General features: G+C 54.9%; 1 protein-coding gene across 2 annotated transcripts in view; it reads left to right on the top strand.

The window, feature by feature from the left end:
• Nucleotides 1–981: 981 nt before the first annotated feature.
• Nucleotides 982–25,118, top strand: part of ARHGAP39 (Rho GTPase activating protein 39) — a 232,103-nt gene continuing 207,966 nt past the window's right edge. For both annotated transcript variants that reach the window (XM_073577262.1, XM_073577261.1), the window contains exon 1: nucleotides 982–1,218. In XM_073577262.1, the coding sequence (XP_073433363.1) occupies nucleotides 1,208–1,218 (11 nt within the window). In that variant the 5' untranslated portion in view covers nucleotides 982–1,207. The remainder of the gene's footprint in view (nucleotides 1,219–25,118) is intronic.

Here is a 25,118-nt window from a genome sequence, read left to right as displayed (position 1 = left end):
ACTATATATATTACTATATCACACTGAGGAGAAGAGCGGCCATATTACTATATATATTACTATATCACACTGAGGAGAAGAGCGGCCATATTACTATATATATTACTATATCACACTGAGGAGTAGGGAGGCCATATTACTATATATATTACTATATCACACTGAGGAGAAGAGCGGCCATATTACTATATATATATTACTATATCACACTGAGGAGAAGGGCGGCCATATTACTATATATATTACTATATCACACTGAGGAGAAGAGCGGCCATATTACTATATATATATTACTATATCACACTGAGGAGAAGGGCGGCCATATTACTATATATATTACTATATCACACTGAGGAGAAGAGCGGCCATATTACTATATATATTACTATATCACAGTGAGGAGAAGGGCGGCCATATTACTATATATATTACTATATCACACTGAGGAGAAGGGCGACCATATTACTATATATATTACTATATCACACTGAGGAGAAGGGCGGCCATATTACTATATATATTACTATATCATCACTGAGGAGAAGAGCGGCCATATTACTATATATATTACTATATCACACTGAGGAGAAGGGCGGCCATATTACTATATATATTACTATATCACACTGAGGAGAAGAGCGGCCATATTATTATATATATTACTATATCACACTGAGGAGAAGAGCGGCCATATTACTATATATATTACTATATCACACTGAGGAGAAGAGCGGCCATATTACTATATATATAACTATATCACACTGAGGAGAAGGGCGGCCATATTACTATATATATTGACGTTTTTGTCAGTGTGCAAACTTAGAAAATAAACAAGGGGTCAAACACTTATTTCCTTCACTGTATAACCCCACAAATAACCGCAGATATAACCGCACAGATAAGAACCGCAGTGAATAGCGGACGCGCTCGGCCCCGCACCTGCTGCTGTCCCGGGGGCGCGCTGCTCGGGGACGCGCTCAGCAGCAGGTGACTGCCCGTGGACGCGAGCCTGCGCGGCGCCGCTGCCTGACAGAGAGGAGAGAGGCTGTCGGTGCTCGCGGGGGGGACGGGCGGCCTCATCCTCCGCCACATCCGTCCGCCTCGTCCTCATGGCCTCCCGAGCTCCCTCCTAACCCTCAGCACAGGCCCGGAGACCCCGGGGCCACCGGCAACGGAGGAGCCAGCGACCAGCACCGCCGGGAAGATGGCGGAGAGGTAACCGCAGCATCCTCCGCATGTGTGAGGGGAGGAAAGGGTTAATACGGGGCCTCGTCAGCATCTTATAGCTGTGTGAGGGGAAGGAAGGGTTAATACGGGGTCTCGTCAGCATCTTATCCCTGTGTGAGGGGAGGGAAGGGTTAATACGGGCCTCGTCAGCATCTTATAGCTGTGAGGGGAGGGAAGGGTTAATACGGCGGCCTCCTCAGCATCTTATAGCTGTGAGGGGAGGGAAGGGTTAATGCGGGACCCCGTCAGCATCTTATACCTGTGTGAGGGGAAGGAAGGGTTAATGCGGGGCCCCGTCAGCATCTTACACGTGTGAGGGAAGGGTTAATGCAGGGCCTCCTCAGCATCTTACACGTGTGAGGGGAAGGAAGGGTTAATGCAGGGTCTCGTCAGCATCGTATACCTGTGTGAGGGGAAGGAAGGGTTAATGCAGGGTCTCGTCAGCATCGTATACCTGTGTGAGGGGAAGGAAGGGTTAATGCAGGGTCTCGTCAGCATCTTATACCTGTGTGAGGGGAAGGAAGGGTTAATACGGGGTCTCGTCAGCATCTTATCCCTGTGTGAGGGGAAGGAAGGGTTAATACGGGGTCTCGTCAGCATCTTATACCTGTGTGAGGGGAGGGAAGGGTTAATACGGGTCCTCAGCATCTTATACTTGTGGGAAGGGTTAATACGAGGCCTCAGCATCTTATACCCTGTGTGAGGGGAGGGAAGGGTTAATACGGGGCCTCAGCATCGTATACCTGTGTGAGGGGAAGGAAGGGTTAATGCGGGGTCTCGTCAGCATCTTACACCTGTGTGAGGGGAAGGAAGGGTTAATGCGGGGCCCCGTCAGCATCTTACACGTGTGAGGGAAGGGTTAATGCAGGGCCTCCTCAGCATCTTACACGTGTGAGGGGAAGGAAGGGTTAATGCAGGGTCTCGTCAGCATCGTATACCTGTGTGAGGGGAAGGAAGGGTTAATGCAGGGTCTCGTCAGCATCGTATACCTGTGTGAGGGGAAGGAAGGGTTAATGCAGGGTCTCGTCAGCATCTTATACCTGTGTGAGGGGAAGGAAGGGTTAATACGGGGTCTCGTCAGCATCTTATCCCTGTGTGAGGGGAAGGAAGGGTTAATACGGGGTCTCGTCAGCATCTTATACCTGTGTGAGGGGAGGGAAGGGTTAATACGGGTCCTCAGCATCTTATACTTGTGGGAAGGGTTAATACGAGGCCTCAGCATCTTATACCCTGTGTGAGGGGAGGGAAGGGTTAATACGGGGCCTCAGCATCGTATACCTGTGTGAGGGGAAGGAAGGGTTAATGCGGGGTCTCGTCAGCATCTTACACCTGTGTGGGAAGGAAGGTTAATACGGGGTCTCGTCAGCATCTTATCCCTGTGTGAGGGGAAGGAAGGGTTAATACGGGGTCTCGTCAGCATCTTATCCCTGTGTGAGGGGAAGGAAGGGTTAATACGGGGTCTCGTCAGCATCTTATACCTGTGTGAGGGGAGGGAAGGGTTAATGCGGGGCCTCAGCATCTTATACTTGTGGGAAGGGTTAATACGGGCCCTCAGCATCTTATACCTGTGAGGGGAGGGAAGGGTTAATACGGGGCCTCGTCAGAATCTTATATCTGTGTGAGGGGAAGGAAGGGTTAATACGAGGCCTCATCAGCATCTTATACCTGTGTGAGGAGAGGGAAGGGTTAATATGGGATCTCGTCAGCATCTTATCCCTCTGTGAGGGGAGGGAAGGGTTAATAAGGGGCCTCAGCATCTTATACCTGTGTGAGGGGAGGGAAGGGTTAATAAGGGGCCTCAGCATCTTATACCTGTGAGGAGAGAAAAGGGTTAATAATGGGTTTCGTCAGCATCTTACATCTGTGTGAGGGGAGGGAAGGGTTAATAAGGGGCCTCATCAGCATCTTATACCTGTGTGAGGGGAGGGAAGGGTTAATACTGGGCCTCGTCAGCATTTTACACCTGTGTGAGGGGAGGGAAGGGTTAATACGGGGTTTCGTCAGCATCTTATCCCTGTGTGAGGGGAAGGAAGGGTTAATACGGGGCCTCAGCATCTTATACTTGTGGGAAGGGTTAATACGGGCCCTCAGCATCTTATACCTGTGTGAGGGGAAGGAAGGGTTACTACGAGGCATCATCAGCATCTTATACCTGTGTGAGGAGAGGGAAGGGTTAATACGGGGCCTCAGCATCTTATACTTGTGGGAAGGGTTAATACGGGCCCTCAGCATCTTATACCTGTGTGAGGGGAAGGAAGGGTTACTACGAGGCATCATCAGCATCTTATACCTGTGTGAGGAGAGGGAAGGGTTAATACGGGGTCTCGTCAGCATCTTATCCCTGTGTGAGGGGAAGGAAGGGTTAATATGGGATCTCGTCAGCATCTTAAACCCCCGGTGAGGGGAGGGAAGGGTTAATAAGGGGCCTCAGCATCTTATAGGTGTGTGAGGAGAGAAAAGGGTTAATAAGGGGTCTCGTCAGCATCTTACATCTGTGTGAGGGAAGGGAAGGGTTAATAAGGGGCCCAGCATCTTATACCTGTGTGAGGGGAAGGAAGGGTTAAGACCGGGCCTCGTCAGCATCTTACATCTGTGTGAGGGGAGGGAAGGGTTAATACTGGGCCTCGTCAGCATCTTACACCTGTGTGAGGGGAGGGAAGGGTTAATACTGGGCCTCGTCAGCATCTTACACCTGTGTGAGGGGAGGGAAGGGTTAATACTGGGCCTCGTCAGCATTTTACACCTGTGTGAGGGGAGGGAAGGGTTAATACGGGGCCTCGTCAGCATCTTACACCTGTGTGAGGGGAGGGAAGGGTTAATACGGGGCCTCGTCAGCACCTTACACCTGTGTGAGGGGAGGGAAGGGTTAATACAGGGCCTCGTCAGCATCTTATCCCTGTGTGAGGGGAAGGAAGGGTTAATACGGGGTCTCGTCAGCATCTTATCCCTGTGAGGGAAGGGTTAATACGGGGCCTCGTCAGCATCTTATCCCTGTGTGAGGGGAGGGAAGGGTTAATACTGAGCCTCGTCACCATCTTATCCCTGTGTGAGAAAGGGTTAATACGTGGCCTCGTCAGCATCTTACACCTGTGTGAGGGAAGGGTTAATATGGGGCCTCGTCAGCATCTTACACCTGTGTGAGGGAAGGGTTAATACGGGGCCTCGTCAGCATCTTATACCTGTGTGAGGGGAGGGAAGGGTTAATATGGGGCCTTGTCAGCATCTTACACGTGTGAGGGGAGGGAAGGGTTAATGCGGGATCTCGTTCTCATCTTACTCCTGTGTGAGGGGAGGGTTAATACTGGGCCTCGTCAGCATCTTACACCTGTGTTAAGGGAAGGGTTAATACGGGGCCTCGTCAGCATCTTACCCCTGTGTGAGGGGAGGGAAGGGTTAATACGGTGCCACGTCAGCATCTTATATCTGTGAGGAGAGAGAAGGGTTAATACGGGGCCTCGTCAGCATCTTATACCTGTGAGGGAAAGGAAGGGTTAATGCGGGGCCTCGTCAGCATCTTATCCCTGTGTGAGGGGAGGGAACGGTTAATACGGGGTCTCGTCAGCATCTTATCCCTGTGAGGGAAGGGTTAATACGTGGCCTCGTCAGCATCTTACACCTGTGTGAGGGAAGGGTTAATATGGGGCCTCGTCAGCATCTTACACCTGTGTGAGGGAAGGGTTAATACGGGGCCTCGTCAGCATCTTATACCTGTGTGAGGGGAGGGAAGGGTTAATATGGGGCCTTGTCAGCATCTTACACGTGTGAGGGGAGGGAAGGGTTAATGCGGGATCTCGTTCTCATCTTACTCCTGTGTGAGGGGAGGGTTAATACTGGGCCTCGTCAGCATCTTACACCTGTGTTAAGGGAAGGGTTAATATGGGGCCTCGTCAGCATCTTACCCCTGTGTGAGGGGAGGGAAGGGTTAATACGGTGCCACGTCAGCATCTTATATCTGTGAGGAGAGAGAAGGGTTAATACGGGGCCTCGTCAGCATCTTATACCTGTGAGGGAAAGGAAGGGTTAATGCGGGGCCTCGTCAGCATCTTATCCCTGTGTGAGGGGAGGGAAGGGTTAATGCGGGGCCTCGTCAGCATCGTATACCTGTGTGGAGAGAGAAGGGTTAATGCGATCTGTTCTTTGCAGTAACTGGTTGTTTTTGCTCTGAACAGTGAAGGGTGAATGTCATTCTCTTCCTGGTGGTGGTGATGGGGTTAATGTGGGGGTCACCTGAGGTCCTGTGTGTTGTTTGTGGGGGGATTCAGGGTTATTTTGGAATCTCCTTAGGACCCTAAGGCTGCGTTCACACGTTCAGTTTTTTTTTGTGGCGGTTTTTACCGCGATAACGCAAAAGAACAGCATCCCATGCAATGCTATGGGATTCCGCAATGCTGTGCTAATGCTGCGGATTTTCCCCCGGCGGAGTCGCATCGCGGAAAAATACGCAGCATGCTCATTAATTTGTGGAATCCGCATGTGGCTGTGCCCAGCATGCAAAAAGTAAGCAGAACATTTGTGGACGATACCCACGGTCCGGAGGAGAGGCGACTGACCTCGGGCTGTGGGTACCATATCCCTGTAAAAAGCATTAAAATAAAAAATCGGGTTATATTCACCTTCCGGCGTCCCACGCAGCGTCCCCAGGCCTCAGCGATACACACGGCAGCACCCGTTCCCAGTAATGTATTGCGATGACCTTTGCTGACGTCGCGTCTCGCGATGCTGGAGCGATCTCGCGAGACCTTGATGTCAAAGGTCATTGCCGCAATGCTTCACTGGGAACGGGACCTGCCCGAGCATCGCGGAGACCTGGGGACGCTGTGCGGGACGTCGGAAGGTGGAACGTAACCCGATTTTTTTTTTTTTTTTTTGTTTTTAACATTAGATCTTTTTACTACTGATGCGCATAGGCAGCCTCAATAGTAAAAAGTTGGTCATACTCGTCAAACATTATGTGACGAGTGTGACCAACCTGTCAATCAGTTCTCCAAGTGATGCTACAGATCGCTTGGAAACCGCTAGCATTCTGCAATCTAATTACACTTGCAAATCGCTAGTTTTTTTGCGGGAATTTAAAATGCGATTTTCCCACAGAATGGAATTCTGGAATTCTCGCGGTAACTTCTGTGGGAATTCCGCTACATGTGAACTTAGCCTCAGTGTGAGGATGTGATCATTCTGTGCGGCGGCTGAAGGTTTAATGTTTGCCTGCTCAGGGAGAGGAGTTACTGGACTTCTGAGCCCTCCAGTCCCCCATGCTTTACACTGCAGCCCTGCTTATTGCAATGTTATGCAGCAGCACAAGCTCAGTTTGATGTCAGGGAGAAAAAAAGGGGCACAGAGGGCGGCTTGGGGATAGGGGGGGGGCTGCAGAATACAAGACTTGCCTGGCGGGACCAGGGGCCTTACACCATACCTGGGCACATTGTTCTCCATGGCGACCAGTTATTATCGGAGAAAGAAGCCTCTGGAGGAGAAGAAACAGAACTTCCCCTTTAAGTAGCTGAGTAACACCGCTGCTGGGCTGTCAGCTGCTGTCAATCACCTCGTTATCCTAATGGTCCTGTATGATGGAGCAGCATGGAGCAGTAATGTGGCCTGTGCTGCCAGGGGCTGAGGTGCCCAGAGCGTGAATATTACCTATAGGACTGCCATTGCTGGCACAGGCCGAGATATATACAGGACAGGCACTGCTGGGACAGACCGAACATGTGCACAGGACGGGCACTGCTGGGACAGGCCGAACATGTGCACAGGACGGGCACTGCTGGGACATGCCGAACATGTGCACAGGACGGGCACTGCTGGGACAGGCCGAACATGTGCACAGGACGGGCACTGCTGGGACATGCCGAACATGTGTACAGGACGGGCACTGCTGGCATAGCCCGGACATATGTATAGGACGGGCACTGCTGGGACAGGCCGAACATGTGCACAGGACGGGCACTGCTGGGACAGGCCGAACATGTGTACAGGACGGGCACTGCTGGCATAGCCCGGACATATGTATAGGACGGGCACTGCTGGCACTGGCGAGGGTGCACTGCTGGCTCTGGCAAGGTGCATTGTTGCTGGCTCTGACAGGGGGGATTACTGGTTTCAGTGGGGGGCATTGCTGGCTCTGGCGTAGGAGGGGCATTGCTGGCACAGGCCGTGTGTGTGTGTGTGTGTGTGTGTGTGTGTATATGTGTATATATGTTTGTATGTGTGTGTATATATATATATATATATATATGTACACACACACACACTCTGGGCACTGCTGGCTCTGGCGGGGGGCATTGCTGGCACAGGCCGGATATATATACACAGTGGGCACTGCTGGCTCTGGCAGGGGGCATTGCTGGCACAGGCCGGATATATATACACAGTGGGCACTGCTGGCTCTGGCGGGGGCATTGCTGGCACAGGCCGGATATATATACACAGTGGGCACTGCTGGCTCTGGCGGGGGGCATTGCTGGCACAGGCCGGATATATATACACAGTGGGCACTGCTGGCTCTGGTGGGGGGCATTGCTGGCACAGGCCGGATATATATACACAGTGGGCACTGCTGGCTCTGGTGGGGGGCATTGCTTGCACAGTTCGGATATATATACACAGTGGGCACTGCTGGCTCTGGTGGGGGGCATTGCTTGCACAGGCCGGATATATATACACAGTGGGCACTGCTGGCTCTGGCGGGGGGCATTGCTTGCCCAGGCCGGATATATATACACAGTGGGCACTGCTGGCTCTGGCGGGGGGCATTGCTTGCACAGGCCGGATATATATACACAGTGGGCACTGCTGGCTCTGGTGGGGGGCATTGCTTGCACAGGCCGGATATATATACACAGTGGGCACTGCTGGCTCTGGTGGGGGGCATTGCTTGCACAGGCCGGATATATATACACAGTGGGCACTGCTGGCTCTGGTGGGGGGGGGCACTGCTGGCTCTGGTGGGGGGAATTGCTGGCACAAGCCGGATATATATACACTGGGCACTGCTGGCTCTGGTGGGGGGCATTGCTGGCACAGGCCGGATATATATACACAGTGGGCACTGCTGGCTCTGGTGGGGGGCATTGCTTGCACAGGCCGGATATATATACACAGTGGGCATTGGTGGCTATGGTGGGGGGCATTGCTGGCACAGTTCGGATATATATACACAGTGGGCACTGCTGGCTCTGGCGTGGTGGGGGCATTGCTTGCACAGGCCAGATATATATACACAGTGGGCACTGCTAGCTCTGGTGGGGGGCATTGCTGGCACAGGCCGGATATATATACACAGTGGGCACTGCTGGCTCTGGCGGGGGGCATTGCTGGCACAGGCCGGATATATATACACAGTGGGCACTGCTGGCTCTGGTGGGGGGCATTGCTTGCACAGGCCGGATATATATACACAGTGGGCACTGCTGGCTCTGGCAGGGGGCATTGCTGGCACAGGCCGGATATATATACACTGGGCACTGCTGGCTCTGGTGGGGGGCATTGCTGGCACAGGCCGGATATATATACACAGTGGGCACTGCTGGCTCTGGTGGGGGGCATTGCTTGCACAGGCCGGATATATATACACAGTGGGCATTGGTGGCTATGGTGGGGGGCATTGCTTGCACTGGCCAGATATATATACACAGTGGGCACTGCTGGCTCTGGTGGGGGGCATTGCTGGCACAGGCCGGATATATATACACAGTGGGCACTGCTGGCTCTGGCGGGGGGCATTGCTGGCACAGGCCGGATATATATACACAGTGGGCACTGCTGGCTCTGGTGGGGGGCATTGCTTGCACAGGCCGGATATATATACACAGTGGGCACTGCTGGCTCTGGCGGGGGGTATTGCTTGCACAGGCCGGATATATATACACAGTGGGCACTGCTGGCTCTGGCGGGGGGCATTGCTGGCACAGACTGGATATATATACACAGTGGGCACTGCTGGCTCTGGTGGGGGGCATTGCTTGCACAGGCCGGATATATATACACAGTGGGCACTGCTGGCTCTGGTGGGGGGCATTGCTTGCACAGGCCGGATATATATACACAGTGGGCACTGCTGGCTCTGGTGGGGGGCATTGCTTGCACAGGCCGGATATATATATACACAGTGGGCACTGCTGGCTCTGGTGGGGGGGGGGGCACTGCTGGCTCTGGTGGGGGGAATTGCTGGCACAAGCCGGATATATATACACTGGGCACTGCTGGCTCTGGTGGGGGGCATTGCTGGCACAAGCCGGATATATATACACTGGGCACTGCTGGCTCTGGTGGGGGGCATTGCTGGCACAGGCCGGATATATATACACAATGGGCACTGCTGGCTCTGGTGGGGGGCATTGCTTGCACAGGCCGGATATATATACACAGTGGGCATTGGTGGCTATGGTGGGGGGCATTGCTGGCACAGTTCGGATATATATACACAGTGGGCACTGCTGGCTCTGGCGTGGTGGGGGCATTGCTTGCACAGGCCAGATATATATACACAGTGGGCACTGCTAGCTCTGGTGGGGGGCATTGCTGGCACAGGCCGGATATATATACACAGTGGGCACTGCTGGCTCTGGCGGGGGGCATTGCTGGCACAGGCCGGATATATATACACAGTGGGCACTGCTGGCTCTGGCGGGGGGCATTGCTTGCACAGGCCGGATATATATACACAGTGGGCACTGCTGGCTCTGGCAGGGGGCATTGCTGGCACAGGCCGGATATATATACACTGGGCACTGCTGGCTCTGGTGGGGGGCATTGCTGGCACAGGCTGGATATATATACACAGTGGGCACTGCTGGCTCTGGTGGGGGGCATTGCTTGCACAGGCCGGATATATATACACAGTGGGCATTGGTGGCTATGGTGGGGGGCATTGCTTGCACTGGCCAGATATATATACACAGTGGGCACTGCTGGCTCTGGTGGGGGGCATTGCTGGCACAGGCCGGATATATATACACAGTGGGCACTGCTGGCTCTGGCGGGGGGCATTGCTGGCACAGGCCGGATATATATACACAGTGGGCACTGCTGGCTCTGGTGGGGGGCATTGCTTGCACAGGCCAGATATATATACACAGTGGGCACTGCTGGCTCTGGCAGGGGGCATTGCTGGCACAGGCCGGATATATATACACAGTGGGCACTGCTGGCTCTGGTGGGGGGCATTGCTGGCACAGGCCGGATATATATACACAGTGGGCACTGCTGGCTCTGGTGGGGGGCATTGCTTGCACAGGCCGGATATATATACACAGTGGGCACTGCTGGCTCTTGTGGGGGGGGGCATTGCTGGCTCTGGTGGGGGGAATTGCTGGCACAAGCCGGATATATATACACTGGGCACTGCTGGCTCTGGTGGGGGGCATTGCTTTCACAGGCCGGATATATATACACAGTGGGCATTGGTGGCTATGGTGGGGGGGCATTGCTTGCACAGGCTGGATATATATACACAGTGGGCACTGCTGGCTCTGGTGGGGGGCATTGCTTGCACAGGCCGGATATATATACACAGTGGGCACTGCTGGCTCTGGTGGGGGGCATTGCTTGCACAGGCCGGATATATATACACAGTGGGCACTGCTGGCTCTGGTGGGGGGCATTGCTTGCACAGGCCGAATATATATACACAGTGGGCATTGGTGGCTATGGTGGGGGGCATTGCTGGCACAGTTCGGATATATATACACAGTGGGCACTGCTGGCTCTGGCGTGGTGGGGGCATTGCTTGCACAGGCCAGATATATATACACAGTGGGCACTGCTGGCTCTGGTGGGGGGCATTGCTGGCACAGGCCGGATATATATACACAGTGGGCACTGCTGGCTCTGGCGGGGGGCATTGCTGGCACAGGCCGGATATATATACACAGTGGGCACTGCTGGCTCTGGTGGGGGGCATTGCTTGCACAGGCCGGATATATATACACAGTGGGCACTGCTGGCTCTGGCAGGGGGCATTGCTGGCACAGGTCGGATATATATACACAGTGGGCACTGCTGGCTCTGGTGGGGGGCATTGCTGGCACAGGCCGGATATATATACACAGTGGGCACTGCTGGCTCTGGTGGGGGGCATTGCTTGCACAGGCCGGATATATATACACAGTGGGCACTGCTGGCTCTTGTGGGGGGGGGCATTGCTGGCTCTGGTGGGGGGAATTGCTGGCACAAGCCGGATATATATACACTGGGCACTGCTGGCTCTGGTGGGGGGCATTGCTTGCACAGGCCGGATATATATACACAGTGGGCATTGGTGGCTATGGTGGGGGGGCATTGCTTGCACAGGCTGGATATATATACACAGTGGGCACTGCTGGCTCTGGCGTGGTGGGGGCATTGCTTGCACAGGCCAGATATATATTCACAGTGGGCACTGCTGGCTATGGTGGGGGGAATTGCTTGCACAGGCCAGATATACACTCACTGGCCACTTTATTAGGTACACCTGTCCAACTGTGTGTTAAGACTTAATTTCTAATCAGCCAATCACATGGCGGCAACTCAGTGCATTTAGGCATGTAGACATGGTCAAGACAATCTCCTGCAGTTCAAACCGAGCATCAGTATGGGGAAGAAAGGTGATTTGAGTGCCTTTGAACGTGGCATGATTGTTGGTGCCAGAAGGGCTGGTCTGAGAATTTCAGAAACTGCTGATCTACTGGGATTTTCCCGCACAACCATCTCTAGGGTTTACAGAGAATGGTCCGAAAAAGAAAAAAAATCCAGTGAGCGGCAGTTCTGTGGCCGGAAATGCCATGTTGATGCCAGAGGTCAGAGGAGAATGGGCAGACTGGTTCGAGCTGATAGAAAGGCAACAGTGACTCAAATTGCCACCCGTTACAACCAAGGTAGGCAGAAGAGCATCTCTGAACGCACAGTGCGTCGAACTTTGAGGCAGATGGGCTACAGCAGCAGAAGACCACACTGGGTACCACTCCTCTCAGCTAAGAACAGGAAACTGAGGCTACAATTTGCACAAGCTCATCGAAATTGGACAGTAGAAGATTGGAAAAACGTTGCCTGGTCTGATGAGTCTCGATTTCTGCTGCGACATTCGGATGGTAGGGTCAGAATTTGGCGTAAACAACATGAAAGCATGGATCCATCCTGCCTTGTATCAACGGTTCAGGCTGGTGGTGGTGGTGTCATGGTGTGGGGAATTTTTTCTGGGCACTCTTTGGGCCCCTTGGTACCAATTGAGCATCGTTGCAACGCCACAGCCTACCTGAGTATTGTTGCTGACCATGTCCATCCCTTTATGACCACAATGTACCCAACATCTGATGGCTACTTTCAGCAGGATAATGCGCCATGTCATAAAGCTCGAATCATCTCAGATTGGTTTCTTGAACATGACAATGAGTTTACTGTACTCAAATGGCCTCCTCAGTCACCAGATCTCAATCCAATAGAGCATCTTTGGGATGTGGTGGAACGGGAGATTCGCATCAGGGATGTGCAGCCGACAAATCTGCGCCAACTGTGTGATGCCATCATGTCAATATGGTCCAAAATCTCTGAGGAATGCTTCCAGCACCTTGTTGAATCTCTGCCACGAAGAATTGAGGCAGTTCTGAAGGCAAAAGGGGGTCCAACCCCTTACTAGCATGGTGTACCTAATAAAGTGGCCAGTGAGTGTATATACACAGTGGGCACTGCTGGCTCTGGTGGGGGGCATTGCTTGCACAGGCCGGATATACACAGTGGGCATTGCTGGCTCTGGTGGGGGCATTGCTTGCACAGGTCAGATATATATATATACACAGTGGGCACTGCTGGCTCTGGTGGGGGGGCATTGCTGGCTCTGGTGGGGGGCATTGCTTGCACAGGTCAGATTTATATACACAGTGAGGACTGCTGGCTCTGGTGGGGGGGCATTGCTGGCTTTGGTGGGGGGCATTGCTGGCACAGGCCGGATGTATACACAGTGGGCACTGCTAGCTCTGGTGGGGGGGCTTTGCTGGCTCTGTCAGGGGGTGCTTTGCTGGCTCTGGCGGGGGGCATTGTAGTTACAGGCCGGATATATATATATATAGCCAGGTGGGGGGGCACTGCTGGCTCTGGTGGGGGTTCATTGGCACAGGCCGGATATATATACACAGTGGGCACTGCTGGCTCTGGTGGGGGGCATTGCTGGCACAGGCCGGATATATATACACAGTGGGCACTGCTGGCTCTGGTGGGGGGCATTGCTTGCACAGTTCGGATATATATACACAGTGGGCACTGCTGGCTCTGGTGGGGGGCATTGCTTGCACAGGCCGGATATATATACACAGTGGGCACTGCTGGCTCTGGCGGGGGGCATTGCTTGCACAGGCCGGATATATATACACAGTGGGCACTGCTGGCTCTGGCGGGGGGCATTGCTGGCACAGGCTGGATATATATACACAGTGGGCACTGCTGGCTCTGGTGGGGGGCATTGCTTGCACAGGCCGGATATATATACACAGTGGGCACTGCTGGCTCTGGTGGGGGGCATTGCTTGCACAGGCCGGATATATATACACAGTGGGCACTGCTGGCTCTGGTGGGGGGCATTGCTTGCACAGGCCGGATATATATACACAGTGGGCACTGCTGGCTCTGGTGGGGGGGGGGCACTGCTGGCTCTGGTGGGGGGAATTGCTGGCACAAGCCGGATATATATACACTGGGCACTGCTGGCTCTGGTGGGGGGCATTGCTGGCACAGGCCGGATATATATACACAGTGGGCACTGCTGGCTCTGGTGGGGGGCATTGCTTGCACAGGCCGGATATATATACACAGTGGGCATTGGTGGCTATGGTGGGGGGCATTGCTGGCACAGTTCGGATATATATACACAGTGGACACTGCTGGCTCTGGCGTGGTGGGGGCATTGCTTGCACAGGCCAGATATATATACACAGTGGGCACTGCTAGCTCTGGTGGGGGGCATTGCTGGCACAGGCCGGATATATATACACAGTGGGCACTGCTGGCTCTGGCGGGGGGCATTGCTGGCACAGGCCGGATATATATACACAGTGGGCACTGCTGGCTCTGGTGGGGGGCATTGCTTGCACAGGCCGGATATATATACACAGTGGGCACTGCTGGCTCTGGCAGGGGGCATTGCTGGCACAGGCCGGATATATATACACTGGGCACTGCTGGCTCTGGTGGGGGGCATTGCTGGCACAGGCCGGATATATATACACAGTGGGCACTGCTGGCTCTGGTGGGGGGCATTGCTTGCACAGGCCGGATATATATACACAGTGGGCATTGGTGGCTATGGTGGGGGGCATTGCTTGCACTGGCCAGATATATATACACAGTGGGCACTGCTGGCTCTGGTGGGGGGCATTGCTGGCACAGGCCGGATATATATACACAGTGGGCACTGCTGGCTCTGGCGGGGGGCATTGCTGGCACAGGCCGGATATATATACACAGTGGGCACTGCTGGCTCTGGTGGGGGGCATTGCTTGCACAGGCCGGATATATATACACAGTGGGCACTGCTGGCTCTGGCGGGGGGCATTGCTTGCACAGGCTGGATATATATACACAGTGGGCACTGCTGGCTCTGGCGGGGGGCATTGCTGGCACAGGCTGGATATATATACACAGTGGGCACTGCTGGCTCTGGTGGGGGGCATTGCTTGCACAGGCCGGATATATATACACAGTGGGCACTGCTGGCTCTGGTGGGGGGCATTGCTTGCACAGGCCGGATATATATACACAGTGGGCACTGCTGGCTCTGGTGGGGGGCATTGCTTGCACAGGCCGGATATATATACACAGTGGGCACTGCTGGCTCTGGTGGGGGGGGGGCACTGCTGGCTCTGGTGGGGGGAATTGCTGGCACAAGCCGGATATATACACTGGGCACTGCTGGCTCTGGTGGGGGGCATTGCTGGCACAAGCCGGATATATATACACTGGGCACTGCTGGCTCTGGTGGGGGGCATTGCTTGCACAGGCCGGATATATATACACAGTGGGCACTGCTGGCTCTTGTGGGGGGGGGGGCATTGCTGGCTCTGGTGGGGGGAATTGCTGGCACAAGCCGGATATATATACACTGGGCACTGCTGGCTCTGGTGGGGGGCATTGCTTTCACAGGCCGGATATATATACACAGTGGGCATTGGTGGCTCTGGTGGGGGGCATTGCTTGCACAGGCTGGATATATATACACAGTGGGCACTGCTGGCTCTGGTGGGGGGCATTGCTTGCACAGGCCGGATATATATACACAGTGGGCACTGCTGGCTCTGGTGGGGGGCATTGCTTGCACAGGCCGGATATATATACACAGTGGGCACTGCTGGCTCTGGTGGGGGGCATTGCTTGCACAGGCCGAATATATATACACAGTGGGCATTGGTGGCTATGGTGGGGGGCATTGCTGGCACAGTTCGGATATATATACACAGTGGGTACTGCTGGCTCTGGCGTGGTGGGGGCATTGCTTGCACAGGCCAGATATATATACACAGTGGGCACTGCTGGCTCTGGTGGGGGGCATAGTTGGCACAGGCCGGATATATATACACAGTGGGCACTGCTGGCTCTGGCGGGGGGCATTGCTGGCACAGGCCGGATATATATACACAGTGGGCACTGCTGGCTCTGGTGGGGGGCATTGCTTGCACAGGCCGGATATATATACACAGTGGGCACTGCTGGCTCTGGCGGGGGGCATTGCTGGCACAGGTCGGATATATATACACAGTGGGCACTGCTGGCTCTGGTGGGGGGCATTGCTGGCACAGGCCGGATATATATACACAGTGGGCACTGCTGGCTCTGGTGGGGGGCATTGCTTGCACAGGCCGGATATATATACACAGTGGGCACTGCTGGCTCTTGTGGGGGGGGGCATTGCTGGCTCTGGTGGGGGGAATTGCTGGCACAAGCCGGATATATATACACTGGGCTCTGCTGGCTCTGGTGGGGGGCATTGCTTGCACAGGCCGGATATATATACACAGTGGGCATTGGTGGCTATTGTGGGGGGGCATTGCTTGCACAGGCTGGATATATATACACAGTGGGCACTGCTGGCTCTGGTGTGGTGGGGGCATTGCTTGCACAGGCCAGATATATATTCACAGTGGGCACTGCTGGCTATGGTGGGGGGAATTGCTTGCACAGGCCAGATATATATACACAGTGGGCACTGCTGGCTCTGGTGGGGGGCATTGCTTGCACAGGCCGGATATACACAGTGGGCATTGCTGGCTCTGGTGGGGGCATTGCTTGCACAGGTCAGATATATATATATACACAGTGGGCACTGCTGGCTCTGGTGGGGGGGCATTGCTTGCTCTGGTGGGGGGCATTGCTTGCACAGGTCAGAGTTATATACACAGTGAGGACTGCTGGCTCTGGTGGGGGGGCATTGCTGGCTTTGGTGGGGGGCATTGCTGGCACAGGCCGGATGTATACACAGTGGGCACTGCTAGCTCTGGTGGGGGGGCTTTGCTGGCTCTGTCAGGGGGTGCTTTGCTGGCTCTGGCGGGGGGCATTGTAGTTACAGGCCGGATATATATATATAGCCAGGTGGGGGGGCACTGCTGGCTCTGGTGGGGGTTCATTGGCACAGGCCGGATATATATACACAGTGGGCACTGCTGGCTCTGGTGGGGGGGCTTTGCTGGCTCTGTCAGGGGGTGCTTTGCTGGCTCTTGCGGGGGGCATTGTAGTTACAGGCCGGATATATATACACAGTGGGCATTGGTGGCTATGGTGGGGGGGCATTGCTTGCACAGGCTGGATATATATACACAGTGGGCACTGCTGGCTCTGGTGGGGGGCATTGCTTGCACAGGCCGGATATATATACACAGTGGGCACTGCTGGCTCTGGTGGGGGGCATTGCTTGCACAGGCCAGATATATATACACAGTGGGCACTGCTGGCTCTGGTGGGGGGCATTGCTGGCACAGGCCGGGTATATATACACAGTGGGCACTGCTGGCTCTGGTGGGGGGCATTGCTGGCACAGGCCGGGTATATATACACAGTGGGCACTGCTGGCTCTGGTGGGGGGGGTTGCACTGCTGGCTCTGGTGGGGGGCATTGCTGGCACAGTTCGGATATATATACACAGTGGGCACTGCTGGCTCTGGTGGGGGGCATTGCTGGCACAGGCCGGATATATATACACAGTGGGCACTGCTGGCTCTGGTGGGGGGCATTGCTGGCACAGGCCGGATATATATACACAGTGGGCACTGCTGGCTCTGGCGGGGGGCATTGCTGGCACAGGCCGGGTATATATACACAGTGGGCACTGCTGGCTCTGGTGGGGGGGATTGCACTGCTGGCTCTGGTGGGGGCATTGCTGGCACAGGCCGGATATATATACACAGTGGGCACTGCTGGCTCTGGCGGGGGGCATTGCTTGCACAGTTCGGATATATATACACAGTGGGCACTGCTGGCTCTGGTGGGGGGCATTGCTTGCACAGTTCGGATATATATAGACAGTGGGCACTGCTGGCTCTGGCGGGGGGCATTGCTTGCACAGGCCGGATATATACACAGTGGGCACTGCTGGCTCTGGTGGGGGGCATTGCTTGCACAGGCCGGATATATACACAGTGGGCACTGCTGGCTCTGGCGGGGGGCATTGCTTGCACAGTTCGGATATATATACACAGTGGGCACTGCTGGCTCTGGTTGGGGGCATTGCTTGCACAGGCCGGATATATACACTCTGGGCACTGCTGGCTCTGGTGGGGGGCATTGCTGGCACAGGCCGGATATATGCACAGTGGGCACTGCTGGCTCTGGTGGGGGGCATTGCTTGCACAGTTCGGATATATATACACAGTGGGCACTGCTGGCTCTGGTGGGGTGCATTGCTGGCACAGGCCGGATATATACACAGTGGGCACTGCTGGCTCTGGTGGGGGGCATTGCTTGCACAGTTCGGATATATATACACAGTGGGCACTGCTGGCTCTGGTGGGGGGCATTGCTGGCTCTGGTGGGGGGCATTGCTGGCACAGGCCGGATATATATACACAGTGGGCACTGCTGGCTCTGGTGGGGGGCATTGCTGGCACAGGCCAGATATATATACACAGTGGGCACTGCTGGCTCTGGCAGGGGGCATTGCTTGCACAGGCCGGATATATATACACAGTGGGCACTGCTGGCTCTGGTGGGGGCATTGCTGGCACAGGCCGGATATATATACACAGTGGGCACTGCTGGCTCTGGTGGGGGGGATTGCTTGCACAGTTCGGATATATATACACAGTGGGCACTGCTGGCTCTGGTGGGGGCATTGCTGGCACAGGCCGGATATATATACACAGTGGGCACTGCTGGCTCTGGCGGGGGGCATTGCTTGCACAGTTCGGATATATATACACAGTGGGCACTGCTGGCTCTGGTGGGGGGCATTGCTTGCACAGTTCGGATATATATACACAGTGGGCACTGCTGGCTCTGGTGGGGGGGATTGCTTGCACAGTTCGGATATATATACACAGTGGGCACTGCTGGCTCTGGTGGGGGCATTGCTGGCACAGGCCGGATATATATACACAGTGGGCACTGCTGGCTCTGGCGGGGGGCATTGCTTGCACAGTTCGGATATATATACACAGTGGGCACTGCTGGCTCTGGTGGGGGCATTGCTGGCACAGGCCGGATATATATACACAGTGGGCACTGCTGGCTCTGGTGGGGGCATTGCTGGCACAGGCCGGATATATATACACAGTGGGCACTGCTGGCTCTGGCGGGGGGCATTGCTTGCACAGTTCGGATATATATACACAGTGGGCACTGCTGGCTCTGGTGGGGGGCATTGCTTGCACAGTTCGGATATATATACACAGTGGGCACTGCTGGCTCTGGCAGGGGGCATTGCTGGCCCCGCGGCTGCTGCAGTACGTTGCAGGCCTCTCCCAGGAGGTGCGCGGGCCGGAGATTGCGGGACATTATGAGGGAGGATTTCCTGCTCAGGCTTGTGATCCGCTCTCGTTCTGCGTGATGATGAGGGCTCATCTGCTCTTCTCGCTGTGTTGTGACAGGTTGGATTAGGTGACACGGATGCCACGGCTGCTTGGTATTCAGGGCACATGTTTATCTGCAGTGATGCCAGTGAGCCGCTGCTCTCACACTTCTGTCGGGGGTCGGCGCGGCCTCTGATGAGCCCTTTATTGTCCGTTTTCTGAGCTGCCTGTATTTTCCCTTGATGTATTAATACCGTGTGCCCCCTCTGGTGCTGGCAGTGTGATGCCCACCAGTGTATAAAGCTCCGCTCCCAGCAGCGCTGCTATGAGGCCACTTCAGAGTGGAGGGAGGAGCTGCTCGCAGCCGCGATCTGTGTGATCCGAGAGCGCGGGGTCACTCTGCAGCCAAGCAAAGTGGGGCACTAGGAAAAAGTTTAAAATGGGGGCCCCAAATCCTAACATATTGCACATCAAACATTTTAGTTGTAGTTACATGCGCTGATTTCAGGCCACTAAACGAGTGTGATCAACAATATTGAAGTCATTCGCCACTTGCTTCCTGACCTCTTTACACCGGCTGAGGAACAACGATGGGGACAGAATGATCACGAGTAGATCGATCTGTCCACATACACTATCATGTTATCAGCAGCACATCTGCAGTTTACACTGTCCGATGTGCTGATGAGAGCAATGATTTTTATTCCAGCATAACCAATCCAATCACTTGATAATTAGGCTGCATTTTGTACTCCCCCCCCCCCCCCCCCCTAGTCCTCCATATAGTATAATACACCCCCCATAGTCCCCCATATAGTATATTGTACCCCCATTCCTCCATATAGTATAATACACCCCCATAGTCCCCCATATAGTATATTGTACCCCCATTCCTCCATATAGTATAATGTACCCCCCTAGTCCTCCATATAGTATAATACACTCCCCATAGTCCTCCATAGAGTATAATAGAAATAGTCCTTCATAGACCATACGGTACATACACACATACTGTACATATACCGTACATACACATACCGTACTTACATACACTGTACATACACAGATACATATATACAAATAAACATACCGTACATGCACACACATACTGTACATACATACACACCTCGACATACCCATATACTGTACATGCATACACAGACATACAAAAATACCATACATATACTATACATACACATAAACAGAAACATACACATAGATACACACACATACTGTACATTCATACACACACTAATCTATGACCTCAGGTGTTCAAATGAGCCCTGGAGGAGACCGGCCACATAGTGCAGAGATCAGCTGGAGAGGGCTGCGGACCCCACTGTGGAGGATGGGGACACAGCAGAGAGCATTGATATCAGCCCCCTGCTGCTGCTGCGCTGTCCTGTGCAGGGAGCCTCCTCCCCCGACCTCTTCTCTGAGATGCTGCTGGGAATAGAAAAGTGAAGGGAGCTGAAGATCCCCTGTAGTCCTGCTCTTCCTCCTCTGCTGTCCCCTATGTGCTGTGCGGCACGGGCCCCCTGTAGTCCTACTCTTCCTCCTCTGCTGTCCCCTGTGTACTGTGCGGCCCGGGCCCCCTGTAAGTCCTGCGCTTCCTCCTCTGCTGTCCCCTGTGCTGTGCGGCCCGGGGCCCCCTGTAGTCCTGCTCTTCCTCCTCTGCTGTCCCATGTGTACTGTGCGGCCCAGGCCCCATGTAAGTCCTGCGCTTCCTCCTCTGCTGTCCCCTGTGTGCTGTGCGGCCCAGGCCCCATGTAAGTCCTGCGCTTCCTCCTCTGCTGTCCCCTGTGTGCTGTGCGGCCCGGGGCCCCTGTAGTCCTGCTCTTCCTCCTCTGCTGTCCCCTGTGTACTGTGCGGCCCAGGCCCCCTGTAAGTCCTGCTCTTCCTCCTCTGCTGTTCCCTATGTACTGTGCGGCCCATGCCCCCTGTAAGTCCTGCGCTTCCTCCTCTGCTGTCCCCTATGTGCTGTGCGGCCCGGGCCCCCTCTAGTCCTGCTCTTCCTCCTCTGCTGTCCCCTGTGCTGTGTGGCCTGGGCCCCCTGTAGTCCTGCTCTTCCTCCACTGCTGTCCCCTGTGTGCTGTATGGCCTGGGCCCCCTGTAGTCCTGGTCTTCCTCCTCTGCTGTCCCCTGTGTGCGTGTGTGGCACAGGCCCCCTGTAGTCATGGTCTTCCTCCTCTGCTGTCCCCTGTGTGCTGTGTGGCCCGGGCCCCCTGTAGTCCTGCTCTTCCTCCTCTGCTGTCCCCTGTGTGCTGTGCGGCCCGGGCCCCCTGTAGTCCTCCTCTTCCTCCTCTGCTGTCCCCTGTGTGATGTGCGGCCCGGGCCCCCTGTAAGTCCTGCTCTTCCTCTGCTGTCCCCTGTGTGCTGTGTGGCCCGGGCCCCCTGTAGTCCTGCTCTTCCTCCTCTGCTGTCCCCTGTGTACTGTGCGGCCCGGGGCCCCCTGTAGTCCTGGTCTTCCTCCTCTGCTGTCCCCTGTGTACTGTGCGGCCTGGGCCCCCTGTAGTCCTGCTCTTCCTCCTCTGCTGTCCCCTGTGTGCTGTGCGGCCCGGGCCCCCTGTAGTCCTGCTCTTCCTCCTCTGCTGTCCCCTGTGTGCTGTGCGGCCCGGGCCCCCTGTAGTCCTGCTCTTCCTCCTCTGCTCTCCCCTGTGTGCTGTGCGGCCCGGGGCCCCCTGTAGTCCTGCTCTTCCTCCTCTGCTGTCCCCTGTGTGCTGTGCGGCCCGGGCCCCCTGTAGTCCTGCTCTTCCTCCTCTGCTGTCCCCTGTGTGCTGTGCGGCCCGGGCCCCCTGTAGTCCTGCTCTTCCTCCTCTGCTGTCCCCTGTGTGCTGTGCGGCCCGGGCCCCCTGTAGTCCTGCTCTTCCTCCTCTGCTGTCCCCTGTGTACTGTGCGGCCTGGGCCCCCTGTAGTCCTGCTCTTCCTCCACTGCTGTCCCCTGTGTACTGTGCGGCCTGGGCCCCCTGTAGTCCTGCTCTTCCTCCTCTGCTGTCCCCTGTGTGCTGTGCGGCCCGGGCCCCCTGTAGTCCTGCTCTTCCTCCTCTGCTGTCCCCTGTGTGCTGTGCGGCCGGGGCCCCCTGTAGTCCTGCTCTTCCTCCTCTGCTGTCCCCTGTGTGCTGTGCGGCCGGGGCCCCCTGTAGTCCTGCGCTTCCTCCTCTGCTGTCCCCTGTGTGCTGTGCGGCCCGGGCCCCCTGTAGTCCTGCTCTTCCTCCTCTGCTGTCCCCTGTGTACTGTGTGGCCCGGGGCCCCTGTAGTCCTGCTCTTCCTCCTCTGCTGTCCCCTGTGTGCTGTGTAGCCCGGGCCCCCTGTAGTCCTGCTCTTCCTCCTCTGCTGTCCCCTGTGTGCTGTGTGGCCGGGGCCCCCTGTAGTCCTGCTCTTCCTCCTCTGCTGTCCCCTGTGTGCTGTGTGGCCGGGGCCCCCTGTAGTCCTGCTCTTCCTCCTCTGCTGTCCCCTGTGTGCTGTGTGGCCCGGGGCCCCTGTAGTCCTGCTCTTCCTCCTCTGCTGTCCCCTGTGTGCTGTGTAGCCCGGGCCCCCTGTAGTCCTGCTCTTCCTCCTCTGCTGTCCCCTGTGTGATGTGCGGCCCGGGGCCCCTGACTACAGCTGAGTACTCACCAGTCACCATTGGGAGGCGCCATGCAGGAGGACAGAGATGGCAGCCAGTGAGCGCTGTCCTCAGTCTGGTGGAAAGCATTGATTGGCCAGCGTCTCTCCCTGTATGACATGCCCCCTTTTTGAACTCCTGCACTCTGTGCGCCGCTCTCTCACCGGCTATGGGTATCCACTTGATTACAGGAGTGAGTGAGGTGGCCCAATGCTGCATGACACCAGGCCCCTCTCAGTTCCGCCCGTAATCTTGACTGAGTGGCCCTATAGCGGCTGCATACTGTGTTGCATCGGCGGTATGTCCATCTGTCTGTATGCCTAGTCTGGCTGCCTGTAACGCCACGGTTTTGCATATCACTCTTATTGGAGAGTAATCTCCATTTTCCGGTTACTCTCTGCGTTTCTTCGGGCCGCTCTCCTCGTCACGTAGCATGCTATTTGGCATCTTGCATCGACATGCTGCACTGCGGTGTGTGCCAGGAGTCCTGCCCGTCTCTGTGGTGCCCAGATCTTGTAAGCTGTCTGCCAGCACTCGGGGCTCGGTGCACCTTATGCTGCTCCAACTGTGGAACTCGTCCAGTCGTCTGTAAGTAAAGCTCAACCCTGGTGGAATGAAAACTTGTGCAGCGCTCTCCGCGTTTCAGATCCTTGCTGTGTGTGAGCTTTACCCACACCGATACACTGTAACGAAAGCAGCAGCTGAGTGACGGCAGGTTTTCTTCCACAGGTCTAACAAGCGCTCGCATCACTGGCAGCAAGCGGATGTCTTAAAAATGGAGAGAGGTTGAAACACAACATTCAGTGCAAATCTAGAAGTTTTCATTGCACAGGATGCGCTGCGAATGTCGGAGGTCCGCACCTGTAGAATGGGGTCCCGTTGCATCCCGGAGCATGTGCAGTTCTCTCCTTTCACTTCTAGGGGAATTCCTAAAGTTGGCAGCTGTCAGCGGAGAGACTGCATCCATCATTCACTGATGTATGAGGTGAAAATACCCCTGTAACTTAGGGATGTGCAAATTCCCAGCTCCTCATGGTCAGGGAACTAACTTTTTGTGATATAACAAACCTTATGTAATGAAACAAGTCTGGAGAGGTGCGACCCCTCTGGGACGGTTTTCGGGATAGTTATTACGTGTGCCGAGTGGCTGTTGCCGCACAGTGATTTTTCGGTTCCCAGGTTTTTGTATGTAAAAGACTTGCACCTTTTTCCCCACGTCTTTGACCTATGAACACGCCCCGGGGTCACCGTCACGTGGGCCCTTTTGATCAGTATTTGTGCTTTTGGTCCACATTTGGATTTGGCTTAGAGTTGCAAATCTTTCCATGATGCTTTTTGTTCTATGTTTGTTTCGTTCCCACTTTTGGCTTATAATGTAAAGCGATCTGAGACAGCACATCGTTATCAGTCGTGCAGTCTGGTGAAACGCGTTAGCCTCTGCATCCATTTTTCAGTGGCAGATGGCGGATGGTTGAATAGGTTTTTTTTTATCTTGGGGAAATAAACAAAAATGTATACGTTGGCTGTATGCCTCATGTTGGTTTGAAAGGAGGCTTTTCATTAGCAGACAAGACAACAGGAAAGCGAAGGGAGCAAAAAAAGTGAGACAGCAGACGAGACAACAGAAAAGCCAAGCGATAGAAAGACCGTGCGACAGTATACGAGACAACGGGGAAGCCAAGTGATAGACCGTGCGACAGTATACGAGACAACGGGAAAGCCAAGCGATAGACCGTGCGACAGTATACGAGACAACGGAAAAGCCAAGTGATAGACCGTGCGACAGTATACGAGACAGGAGGAAAGCCAAGCGATAGAAAGACCGTGCGACAGTAGACGAGACAACGGAAAAGCCAAGCGATAGACCGTGCGACAGTAGACGAGACAGGAGGAAAGCCAAGCGATAGAAAGACCGTGCGACAGTAGACGAGACAACGGAAAAGCCAAGCGATAGACCGTGCGACAGTAGACGAGACAGGAGGAAAGCCAAGCGATAGAAAGACCGTGCGACAGTAGACGAGACAACGGGAAAGCCAAGCGATAGACCGTGTGACAGTAGACGAGACAGGAGGAAAGCCAAGCGATAGAAAGACCGTGTGACAGTAGACGAGACAACGGGAAAGCCAAGCGATAGACCATGTGACAGTAGACGAGACAGGAGGAAAGCCAATCGATAGACCGTGCGACAGTAGACGAGACAACAGGAAAGCCAAGTGATAGACCGTGCGACAGACGAGACAACGGAAAAGCCAAGTGATAGACCGTGCGACAGACGAGACAACAGGAAAGCCAAGCGATAGAAAGACCGTGCGACAGTATACGAG

This window comes from Dendrobates tinctorius, unplaced genomic scaffold, assembly GCF_039654945.1.
Source record: "Dendrobates tinctorius isolate UK_male_01 unplaced genomic scaffold, ASM3965494v1 ptg000055l, whole genome shotgun sequence".
Classification (NCBI taxonomy): domain Eukaryota; kingdom Metazoa; phylum Chordata; class Amphibia; order Anura; family Dendrobatidae; genus Dendrobates; species Dendrobates tinctorius.
This window is presented reverse-complemented; position numbering and strand designations above follow the sequence as displayed.